Consider the following 13056-nt stretch of genomic DNA (forward strand, 5'->3'; position numbering starts at 1 on the left):
TGTATTCATTCTAATATGAAAAAGAAATATGTTTAATTTCATTACAACACGGTATTACTGAAGTCACGTTGCATACTATTTGGCGTCATACAAGAGTCGAGAAAGGTTGCTACCATATTTGATATATTATTAACATAGTTTTAAGTCCTTTCGGAATCAACGTAATGTAGCACATATTGTTTTTCCTGGCATACCACTACGCTACAAAATCCAAAGTCTTTTTTTTAATTCAACCCACTAGGAATTCTTATTTTCATATTTGTTTTATGTTTTGCTTTTATTAACTAAACGATAAAATAGACGGGGATTGTTTTATGCATTTTGGTAGAATACTGTACCAAACTATGTATTTTAGTAGTGCTATGTAACCTTAGTTATTTCAAAAAACGATCACCGGCACATATTGCTTTTATCTTAGAGGTAAATGTTTTGTACTCTACAGAAATATAGAGAATACTAACTGTTGGACAAAGTAGTGAAAATACATTTAAGGTCCATTTAACAGTGTTCTGTTAAGAGAAAGTATCAAAGATATCTTTCAAACCAAATCATGTGTATCATATCATATAAGGGAAATATTTCACAAGAAGCCCTGATACGGACTGTGTGATTCATGCAAAAGGAAATAAATTGTAATTTAAACAGAACAGCAAGCCAGTATTTGTAGTTTCAGGGTGATTTTTTTTATTTTTCTTTTCCGTGAGGTATCTCGTCTGTTACGCAATTTTTCGGTTCAGTCAAACTCATATACACTTACATGTAGTTTGTTTTTTATTATTACTCCGTATGGAAGATCTCTAGATACTTTTTGGCCTGATCTCTGAGAAAATGAATGGCACCAGCCGAGATTTATTGTATTGCGAACCGTAGATACATCTATTAATGCAAAGTGAATTGTATACAAAAAATACCACGGGTAGAAAAGAACATAGGCAAAGCCCTAGGCCGGCCACAATTTCCAATGTGTAGTTAACCTTTACCTTGCTAAATTTCTAAAATTCACTGGTCTATCATTCAACTTTGAAAGTTTTTCATTTAATGGGTGTTCACTGAAACTTTACTGACTGAATAGAAAACAGTGCAAACCATGAATAGTCTGCATGGATGGTCTTTGTTTGCACTGATCTCAAAGGTAGAATACTTGCCACAAATGTCAAATTGCTACGTTTACAAAGCAGGAAGTGTTGCTATTGTTGTAATTTTATAAAGAATTTAATTGTTATCTTATTTTCTTTCCCCAAGAGTATTTCATAGAAGGGAATCTCTGCTACTTTCTGCAGAATGCTGGGATCAGTTAGGGTCAATGTGTATTTTCAACATTTAACTCAATAAATCTCTAGGGTCCAGGCTACCTAGCTGAGAGGGCTAATGCTATTATTTATGAGATAGCATTCCATATTTGGGAGATAGCTTTCAATATTTTGTAGCTGGTATAAAAAGGGTTGTTTTCATGTTTATAATTACTGATAAGAAACGAACCTCTGAATCATACTTATATTTGGAAAAGCACTCTTTTCATTATTTCCTTTTTCACCATACTAGTGACTTGCGATATAAATTAATTTATTTTCCTTGGTAAAGCACATTTTGTATATGCAGTAATAAAAGCTTTTTCTTCTAAACTACATGAAGATTATAACATGCAAAGTTTTATTTCAAAACAAATGTGTTCATTGTGACATCAGGTATAAATACATTTTTACATGTTTAAATCAATGTATACGAAATAATTAAAACAAAATTGAAATATTGCAAAAAAATGATATAACGTTATGAAGAAAATAAGCCCATAAAGTTCAGATCGTACAATATTTTGTTTTTACTTCAAGAATTGAGTATAAGCAGAAGAGCAGTATTAGTTAGGGATTATTATATTGCAAACAAATTATGAATCGAGGCCTTATTGGTCTAACTGTCACATTGATAAGTGTTTGCCGTAATACTCAAGGACAATATCGGCTTTAAATTCTTCTAACATTAGAGCTGCTACGTATTTCATTTCCTGATGAACAGAATCAATCAAATGGTGTCTGCTATTCATTTGCTTGTTTGCGTTCCATATGTTTGTTGGGTTTAACACCACACATACAATAGAGTCCAAAGAAATATTTTCAGAATTGTTGAATATGATACATAATGAAAGACCAATCTTACGACAAATTCAGGAAACCCCGTTCAAATATGACTCATTACCTTAATGCATTGTTGTTTTGAGAGCTTAACGTATATGATATATTATAAATACTGACTTGTCAATGCAACAGCTGCCGCAACATCTGACACCTTGTTTTGCGTGACTTGCTTTCATGTTGATTATAATGTGAAAATATATTACCAACGGTAATGTACACTATTGTTTTGTTTTATATTATGATACTGATTTTGTTTTACAAGTTACACATACAGTGTAGACATAGCCGGGACTTCAATATGCAACAACACGGCTACAGGGCTTAGGAACAACCTATAATTCTATCAAATACGTTTTGCGCACCGTAGTTTAATAAGTATACCCTCTTGGTATTATATTGGACCGATGTGCGTTTATTTAGATCCAATATCGGTTTGGTATCAGCAACGAGATAATATTTAATACAGTTGACACAATTCAAAAATTCATATTTTCCCATGTTTGCCAAATACTATTCTTGCTGTGTATCTAAACTGATCCTTTATGACAATCAAACGTAATTACCCTTAGGAACTAAATCTACCAGCTTACAAATACACTGACATAGTAATAGACAAACTGCGTGTCAATTTACCATACAAAATTTACGGCGTATTATCTTATTGGATCCTTGCCAAAACTTGACTTGGCCTCTTAAATAGCATATGACAAAATTTACTGTCAAACCTGAATACAAGAACCACATGTCGGAAAACGAAATCGTGGGTAATATTTACTGGTGATTTTTATATAAAAGTCACTATAAACAGCTAGTGTTAAAGCGAAAATTAAAATTTTGATAGGTGGAACCGTTTGCTAACTGTATAATGGATTTATTATGTACAGGTTCCACTGTATATTAGCATTTGTTCAATTTTTCATTTGCAAAGGACCTCGGACATTTTCCTATTCAGATTGCCTATCCGATTAAGGAAAAAGTGACATAGGGATAGACTTCTGAAATTGCGTAGTTATGATAGTTGAAGACCATTTCTTGATAAATGCGACTTCATTTTACAAGTTTATGAACAAAAAAGAAGACTTTGTAGACATTTCTCATTCTCTTTTCTATTAAAATATGAACATAAATCATTTTTACGTTTTAAACATCTTTCCCACCAGTGACGCAACAAAATAGTTCACATGCCTTTGTAAATAATTATTATATATGTATGCTGCAAAAATGGCACTTGGTCACAGGTGGGAAAGTGTTTAAAATTGAAAAAAAACTAGGTACAGGGTGTCAGCAAATAAATTTTTACATATTAAATATTTGACACTTATTGCATGTGTTTCCTAAACCTTACATATATACAGCTTTATACATGTTTGTAAATATTTCAAGCACAGAAAACACTAAACTAAATAAATAGGGGACATAGAAAGTGAAGCTAGAAAGCAGACAGATCCTTAAAAGTATATCTTATGAATTTTTCAATCAGATCTGTTACCTCTTGACAGTCTAAGTCTGTCGATTGAGTGTCATCAGGATTGAAACAACTGCATCTGTCGTAAGTCAAGAACCAAGCAAGTGGCTTCGACATATACATATGTGTCTTCAACGTAAACATGACAAAGAAATATAGACGAACTTCTATGGAATAGTGCCACTTAGGTGCAATTTTTTTTACCTTTTGTAGGACACAGTTGAAGCAAACCTAGAATGCATTTTAAGAGCAACATTTGCTTTTATTCAATCCAGCATCCTATACCCTAACAGAACTACACCAGACACCATCTCATTAACTAACCTAGTTGCTTCCAGAACTTACACTGACACCCATAGAACTAATACTGACTCGCCCATAACTAACACTGACACCCCCAGAATTAACATCAATTCGCTCACACGTCTGAAACTTATTTCGAAGCCAACCGAAATACTAGTAAGAACTTCAAAGAACTTACACAGACACCCCAAGAATATCTATATAAATGTTGATACTAGCTAGTGAAGTTCTGTTCCACTGATATAAAATGCTAAAAGTAAGGCATCCCTGAACCCGCAGTGGAATAGGCAGTCTCCTGCGCCCCTCCGTTTTAACTGAAAAAGGCCAACTACGCCAATGTATGGCCAGCTACACCACTGCATGTATTCAATAATAATCCTCAACATAATGCCCGGTCAGTATTGTACATGTGTATAAATACAGTATAGCAATAGATGTATAGAAAACAAACAATAGGATATGATCAATGCATCAGTGTTATCATGGGCACTCGGGTGGAAATAACTGAAGTACAGTTAGGGACCAAATGTTTTGTTCCACTTTTATTTTTTCCGTTTCGTTTATTTTCAAAAATGTCAATAAAACTGATAATCTGCATGTTATAAGTTTATTTATTGTGTTAAAATATTTCATAGTAGACATACCTTAAATACCAATGCTTATTTTAACTAAAACGACACATTTTAAATTTTTCAAAAATATGACCCTTAGTTACAAACTGTTCGAATTTCAAGAAAACGAATATAAAATGAAACTATTTTTTGTGACAGTTTGATAGTAATATAACTTATTTATCAGTATTTGAAGCTGTTATATAAAACTATTACCTACTGAAGTCAAGAAATAGCATTGAACTTAGGGCAAAATCCCTAGCATAATGTCCGATGTCCTTTACCTAAAACAGTTGTTAGATCACGTTTACTAATGTGTCGAAATTCAGAATCTCAGGGATATTCATTTTTAATTATTTTGTTGACAATATTATGTACATTGCTTCTCGCTCTGAATATTCTAATTAAAAGCTTTGTTTCGGAGGAAGATCTGGTCGGAAATATTGGAAATTTCAGGAAATCTATTGAGGAGTTCCCATTTTTCTGTGATGATTTGTCACTGAGTGCTGATGAGGATTATGACATTTTTAATGTAAAGAAAAAACTGTACAAATATTTCTTGTACAAAAATAGATACGTTTGCAGCTTTTGGAATCTTACAGTACCTTTACGAAAGGTTGTGTTTTGTAACACTCAAAATACTTTCTTTATTTTGAATATATTTCTAAATCATTTCGTTACTGTCTAAAGCATTGAATTTGCGATGATTAAAATTTTCGAGACTGTAAGGGCGTGATTTTCAAATAATATAGATCAGCAATTTATTAAAAAGTGTGTCTTGATTCAAAACGAATAATATTAATAAAAGTATTTTTTTCATCATCAGATGGTGGACTATTCAAATCACTCTGCGTCCGTGGTCCGTCCGTCCGTCCGTCTGTTAACAATTTCTCGTTATCGCATCTTCTCAGAAACTACTGGGGGATTTGGACCAGACTTTTCAGAATGATGTATTGGTACCCTAGTTGTGTCCCCCTGAAAATCAGACTGGTTCAACAATTTTGGAGTGAGTTATGGCCCTTTGTTTATTTTTATAATTTACATAGATTTATATAGGGAAAAACTTTGAAAATTTTCTTGTCCAAAACCAAAGGGACTAGGGCTTTGATATTTAGTATGAAGCATCATCTAGTGGTCCTCTACCAAGATGATTCAAATTATATCCCTGGGGTCAAATATGGCCCCGCCCCGGGGTCACATGGTTTATATAAACTTATATAGGGAAACACTTTGAAAAACCTATTGTCCAAAACCACAGGGCCTAGAGCTTTGATGTTTTGCATGTGACATCATCTAGTGGTCTTCTACTAAGATTGTTCAAATTATCCCCATAGGGTCAAATATGGCCCCGCCCTGGGGTCACATGGTTTATATAAACTTATATAGGGAAAACTTTGAAAAACCTCTTGTCCAAAACCACAGGACCTAGGGCTTTGATATTTTGTATGTGACATCATCTAGTAGTCTTATACAAAGGTTGTTCAAATTATCCCACTAGGGTCAAATATGACCCCGCCCTGGGGTCACATGGTTTACATAGACTTATATAGGGAAGAACTTTGAAAATCTTCTTGTCCAAACCACAAAGCCTAGGGCTTTGATATTTGTTATGTAGCATCATCTTGTGGTTCTCTACCAAGTTTGTTCAAATTATCGCCCTAGGGTCAAATATGGCCCCGCCCCTGGGGTCACATGGTTTACATAGACTTATATAGGGAAAAGCTTTTAAAATCTTCTTGTCAATAACCTACAGCATTCAAATTTGGACCACATGTATAGTTTTGAGTGGCAAGATAAACATTGACATGAGTTGACCTTGATTTTGACCTAGTGACCTACTTTCACATTTCTGTAGCTACAGCCTTCAAATTTGGACCACATGCATAATTTTGTGCACCAGAAAAAGCTTTGACCTTGACATTGACCTAGTGACCTACTTTCACATTTTGGAAGGTACAGGCTTCACATTTGGACCATATGCGTAGTTTTGTATTCCGGAATGAAATTTGACCTTAATTTTGACCTAGTTACCTACTTTCACATTTCTCAAGCTACCGCCTTCAAATTTGGACCACATGCATAGTTTTGTGTACCGAAATGAAATTTGACCTTGCAAAATTGTAAAAGCTATGAAATCTTGATGACCTTGACATTGACCTAGTAACCTACTTTCACATTCGTTTAGGTACAGGCTTCAAATTTGGACCATGCATAGTTTTGTGTTTCGAAATGACATTTGACCTTGATTTTGACCTAGTGACCTACTTTCACATTACTCAAGCTACAGCCTTCAAAGTTGAACCACATGCATAGTTTTGTGTTTCGAAATGAAATTTGACCTTGCAAAATTGTAAAAGCTATGAAATCTTGATGTATAATTTAACACCAAATTGTTAAGAGTTATTTTGCAGTACATAAGCTGACATCTGATGCAGTGAAGCAAGGGTAAAAGATACACATACTATATCTTTATTGTCTTCGTTATGAAAGTAATATTTGAGCCGGGCCATGAAAAAACCAGCGTTTTGCGTTTGCGACCAGCATGGATCCAGACCATACATTTTTTGGCGTACACAGATTTCGCGATTATTGATAAACAAAACTTTTATAAATACACAGACATTTCTGTAAAATTACTTTTGGTTATTCGAAGGACTTAAAAATCTATTTCTAGACTTTATTCGGTCTGCTTCTATGATAATTTGACGTTTTGTTTCTACAGCTTTTCTTTCTTTTCTTTAATACTTTGACACGTAATCTTGAATAATGCTTATTTACACTGCTTTTTTATATATAGTTGCATATAAATGTTTATTTCTATTTGTGGAACGGCAATCAAGACGGAGACTTGCTTCAGGTATTGAGAATAACGGTGTTTCTCTAATACTTTTTAAATTCACAACAATTAATTAATAATTAAAGATATATATATATATCAATTTTTTACTATTGGGATGGCACATACATTTAATAACAGTTTTTGACACGTGTGCGGTGTGTGTAAGCGTTCAGCATTGGTAACCATTAAAGAAATATGTTTTTATCAAATATATTTATTATGCAGGACTAGAAGGAAAGAGAAATTTACAATGTGGCAACGAGAGTCTGAGAGAACCTTCAGGTTACCTGAGTGCCGCTTTCAGAAAAGTCTCACGGCACCAGACTTACGACGGTATTATATATTTATTTACATATTTCATATAACATATTTGTGACAAATATTTCGAATATGAATAAAGACTGACAATTTCTTCGTTATTTCCGAAACACTATAACTAACTTCTAAATTCAGAACAAATGACATTTTGTACATTACTTGTGTTCAACCTTGTATCTTAAACCATAAAATAAATCAAACAGTTAAATGCTTAAAAACATTAGAGCTTTGGAATTGCATGAAAGGCTAAATACTATAATAATTTCTAAACAGAAGAGATGCTTGCAACACAAAACATTTTATTTTCTATATGAGACGCAATATATCTCAAACTGATTTGTCGATGAATAAAAATAGGTAGTGAATTATCTCATTTTTACACACATGTCAGCATTCAAATGAAATTGAAAAAGAATCTTAAATGAATGTCTTTTCATACTCAATTTACTAAACTACTTAAACAAAACAATAAATTGCGAGGCTCTGCCTAGGACCTTATTTTTTATTCAATGAATTATCAAATTCAATGTAAAAAGACACCAGTATTTAATCACATGCTAGCTTTCTTCTCATGAAGCCTTGACAAATCTGCTTTTTTATCTTGTATTGATCAATGATATTACATTATTGTAATACCAAAAATGCGACATGGCTCCTAACACTCAAACGACGTCAAACACGTGAAAATTCTGAATTTTCGCTCACATATAAATGTGTTTTATTAAAGGCAAAGGACCAAATCTCGTTCTTCACTGGGACAAACATCCGAAGAATTCATTTATTTCCGAAGATCTTGTGTATCATAAAGGAGAAATCAAAGTACCAGAGGGCCGATTCTACTTTTTGTATTCTTCTGTTTTAATCAACTTAACCAATGTCATGATCCATTTCGGAAAAGCGTACAGGTTTATTCTTCAAGTCTGTGTTAACAGTCGTGGTTATGAGCGCACTGTTTTGTACAAATCTCAAAGTTACCAACACAGTGGCAGCAATTCGATATCATCGTTGGCAGTTGCGGGACATGTTTACGTTGCCAGCGGTGATGTTGTTTACGTAAAAGTGTCCGAAGCAAGCCGAATAATAATCAGTTCAGTTGGAAATATGTTTGGAATGATGCCACTTCGCTAATATGACGGACCAGCTCACTACAAATAACATTATGTAAAATTTAATGTTAAAATCTAACACATAAATCCCTGACCAGCCTCAATATTTGTACTTTTCCTAATAATATTCAAGAGAACTTGTATCATAGGAGCAAAGAGACAATGCATTCTATGTATTGTTCACATAATTTTTGAGTAATGCATCATTTTTCAAATTTACTGCAAAATCATTTAATATCAAATGGAAACAAATATGTGGTTTTGCCTTCATTAAACTTTAAATATCAATTTGTGAATTTCCACTTATCAAAGCAAAAGAAGCGAAACAACGAAATCCGAGAAAATTAGCCCCCCTAATGGTTTCACAGTAGATCTATATCACCTGCGTCAAAATGCTATTTGATATATTTGTACCATAATGTTTTTTATCTAAACTTCAGAGAATCAGAGAAAATGTGAAATGTCAACGACATTTTACAATGTCCCCATGGTTCCAGTCATGTTCAAGAGAAAAACGACAACTGACACCATTTGAATATATTCGCATAATCCGAATCCTAGAGACATCAATATAATCTTATCCAACCATTCTAAACTTGCCTATATTTGTAATCAGAATATACATTCTGCACATGCTTTTAAATTGTTATCATGTATTAAGAGCATTCTAAACAATACGGGCTATCCTGATATTGGCTTAATCAGGCGACAATAAATTGCAAAGGTATCAGCAGTGGTCAACTTCTCTAAATGGATCCCTAAAAGGCATAGGCTATATAGTTTATTGTTCCTTCTCATGAGAAGGAACACTTATGGTGAACATGTCACACTTGACTGAGCAGGTAATGGATACAAGGGTATCATCAAAGGCATCCGAATTCCAGTAGGCGCCGCCATTTTGTACTCATGCATATTCATTACAAATAGCCTCTTTGCCAATGTGTTTTTACGCATCTTTAAGTTAATCTTTAGTGAAATACAACTACGTAATAAACAGACATACAAAAACAATAATTTAGTTTAAACTATCTAACTCCTAAATCTTACATGTCATATTGTAGAATCGAGATTAACTAAATGAATATTCATCATCTAAAAATAGACTCCCGCCTAAAATATCGTCTACTATTATTCTTCTCGGTTTCATTCTTTGCTGCTTCCAAAGGTTTTTTACGATTTTATTTCATACCAACTTTAATATTTTAACATTTTAAGTATAACCATCAAAACATACTGTACTAATAAAGTTATTCGAGATTTTTTACTTGTCTATGAATGCTATTGCACGATACGTACCGTCACCGGATAACAACATTTCAATTACTTCCCTTGTTTTTATCTAGAATTGCATGTATAATGCATTTCTTCACTTTACTGAGCTATAAATATTTCGATCTTGGTAATTTCATACCTTTTGATTAATTGTTTTGTAATGGTCAAGTTGTGAACTTTTTATACGCACTTTTTTAAATCCATCAGTTTGTTGGTGCCGACTTATATAAAAGCCTTTTTTCTCCTAGTTTAGTCGTTCTGGAGCTGTAAGTATCCATTCATGCAATGCATTTACTGGTATATGGCAGAACTATTTTTCCATTGTATTGCTAATTAAAATTAGGCAAACATACGACCAAATTCTGATCTGTGCCACTAGGACAGCTGTCGATATTGGTTCCCTAAATTTTGACAGAGTGATGGTATTTATTGTCCGCTAATAATATTTAGGTAGGATCGCTCATCTAAAGGTGTTTGTTTATTATTTTAAGTTAAATAAATGTTTGTGTGAAATAACTTTAAGTATTCTTAAAATAAATAGATAAGAATGCACGAAAACTAGCAAAAAACATAGTTCATAATTATTTTATTAAAGATCCCTTAAAAAGAATATTTAATGTGCGCTAGAAGGAACCTTTTGGTAAGCTAAATCTTGTTTAAAGATAACATTCTGATGGAAAGCTATTTGTTGTTGCCTTGCTCACTCCGACTTAGTCGCCTGCATTTCAAAACAGGGAAACCGTCGATTTCCGGTGGAAACGCGCGCTTGCGACAATCTTTTGTTGCACATGAAGAGCAAAAGTGCCCACAGTGTCAACTTAACGACATTGGGGATGAAATGCATTACTGTTAATTTGTCCTTTCTTTAAAACTCTTAGGAATAAATATATCCCTCGTCGATTTTCTCATGGACCAAATATCCTGAAATGCAAAGAATTGATGACGTGCAAAAACTGAAACAGTTATTCATGCTAATTTGTTAAAAATGTAATGCGAGAACTGAAGTAATTTCCTATTTGTATACATACCTTTCTTAAACTGTGCCCATGATGTACCAAATGAAATTAATAAGATTTTACTTAATAGTGTAAGTTCGGAATTCCGAATTCTTGTTCGTTTTATATCATTTAAGGAAAGAGAATAAAGTACCTTCCGAAATCTTAATCCATTTTTATATCAGTGTAAAGAAAATGTTTTTTCGAACTTATTTTGTTATTCCAATGTACGGTAAACACACCTCCGTAGTAGCCTCCATTCATAAACTGTACATGTGGATTCCGTGATCCTCGTGCGCCCTACGAACTCGTCCAATCAAATCTGAGTACATACAAACCTAGATACTTCGTTAGTACACAAAAAAAATAACGTGCCTTATTACATACACGTTTCTATTCTCCGTTAAGTTACACTGGTACCGGAAACGTCAATATTTTTCCATACACTAACGCCTGAATTTCATATCGGGTGTGTGACGTAATTTAGTGTTTGTTTTTGCACTATTTTTTCTATTTAGTTCAGTATTTTCAATCCTATTCAGGCTATTGAACAAATTTATGATATTTACCTTATCATAGATGAGATATGCACTCGTTCTTCTGCGCAAGAATATTGCAATAGCGCAATATTTCCGCTGAGAACTCGTGCACATTTCCCGATACAAAGCTAATAACCTATAAATATAATTTAGAGCAATGTTTCTCAACTTCTATTTTTGTTTTTGCTTTTTGTTCTTTTTCGATATTGAAACCTGACATTATATTATTGATAGTCTTCATCTTATGATATCAATTTCTCTATTTAAAATGTGTGTTTGTTTTGATCACTTCTCCGTATGAACTTTACCATTTATGTGTACGTATTTGTTCACATGTATTTACACCATGTGTACTCTGACTCTGAATAAAAGTATTGACTTAACTTGAGTACTTCAAGCAGTCAACATGTTTCAACTTATGTCTTCTATTTGAAGACTTTTTGCCCCGAAAAGATTGACATATTCTAGAGTCGTAGAAGAAGTAGTAACAGTAGCGGCCAAAATGTATTGTAATTGTATGATACGTATGCAAATGTTAAATACATGTACTGATGTGTAATTATAAAACATACATAATACATTCACTACATTTACAGTTTTTCAAGTTATGTTTTTATTTCTTTTCAACATTAAAATGAATGATGAGGTGTATGTAACATTTTCAGTTCATTTATTGACTAAAAGTTGACACCTTTTTCGTTTTTGTTGGGTTTGCGCACTTGCAACAGAATTTCAGTTATGTAACGACCAGCAATACCGAACCGATATTCGTGGATGATTTGTTTTCCACAGGTTACGGCCAACTTCTCCACATAAATCTATGTAGAATCCTGTATTATGATAAACATTTTCAAAGTGTTTTACACAAGAAAGGAAGCCGTTTAGGACACCAAATCCTTCATCTGCCAAGAGAGATACAGGGCGAGCTGACCAGAGGAATATTTAGATACAGACCTGTCCGGCTAACTTAACCTTGCCCTTGTTTCTTTAACGAACCCTGTGAATTGCACAAATATACGTGAAACTCTCCCCCATGTAAATAAACAGTACTTGTCACTTAGTTGGTTGGGAGAGCGACCATCTCAAACACTTTCAGTGCCTGGACCGAGACCCAAACCTCGGATCTTAGACTGACAGCGAAGTGTGTAATCTCTAGTAATCGATCATCATACATTTGTAGCAAGAATACAGACTATCTACGTTTACTGTATTTGGAACGAAATATAGTAACAAAAGGTTGTAGCATAGGTGCTAAATTGTAACGATCATCAGTTATGGTCGACAGACCTTAGCTGAAAAGCACAATGATCTTCAGGTCGACACGACTGCCAGTAAGTATTAACAAAACACAATTTCCTAACAACTGTTTTTAATAATGTGGTGACAATGATCTTTGAAAACATACTTTCATCCCATACACATCAAAATCCTTTAAAATTATATTCCATATCTTTATATCCTATACTGCCAGCTTTG

The 13056-nt window shown here is 33.5% G+C and overlaps 1 protein-coding gene across 2 annotated transcripts; it reads left to right on the plus strand.

Moving 5' to 3' along the window:
- Positions 1 to 2842: 2842 nt before the first annotated feature.
- LOC128558505 (uncharacterized) lies at positions 2843 to 12231 on the plus strand. 2 transcript variants are annotated; one of them, XM_053548041.1, is made up of 4 exons: positions 2843 to 2892; positions 7332 to 7368; positions 7576 to 7683; positions 8396 to 12231. In XM_053548041.1, the coding sequence occupies exons 1-4, from the start codon at positions 2875 to 2877 to the stop codon at positions 8794 to 8796; spliced, it is 564 nt and encodes a 187-aa protein (XP_053404016.1). In that variant the 5' UTR covers positions 2843 to 2874; the 3' UTR covers positions 8797 to 12231. The 2 variants fall into 2 exon arrangements, with proteins under 2 accessions (XP_053404016.1, XP_053404015.1); XM_053548040.1 differs by lacking the exon at positions 2843 to 2892 and adding an exon at positions 4797 to 5127.
- Positions 12232 to 13056: the final 825 nt, after the last annotated feature.

This window comes from Mercenaria mercenaria, chromosome 7 (genome assembly GCF_021730395.1).
Source record: "Mercenaria mercenaria strain notata chromosome 7, MADL_Memer_1, whole genome shotgun sequence".
Classification (NCBI taxonomy): Eukaryota; Metazoa; Mollusca; class Bivalvia; order Venerida; family Veneridae; genus Mercenaria; species Mercenaria mercenaria.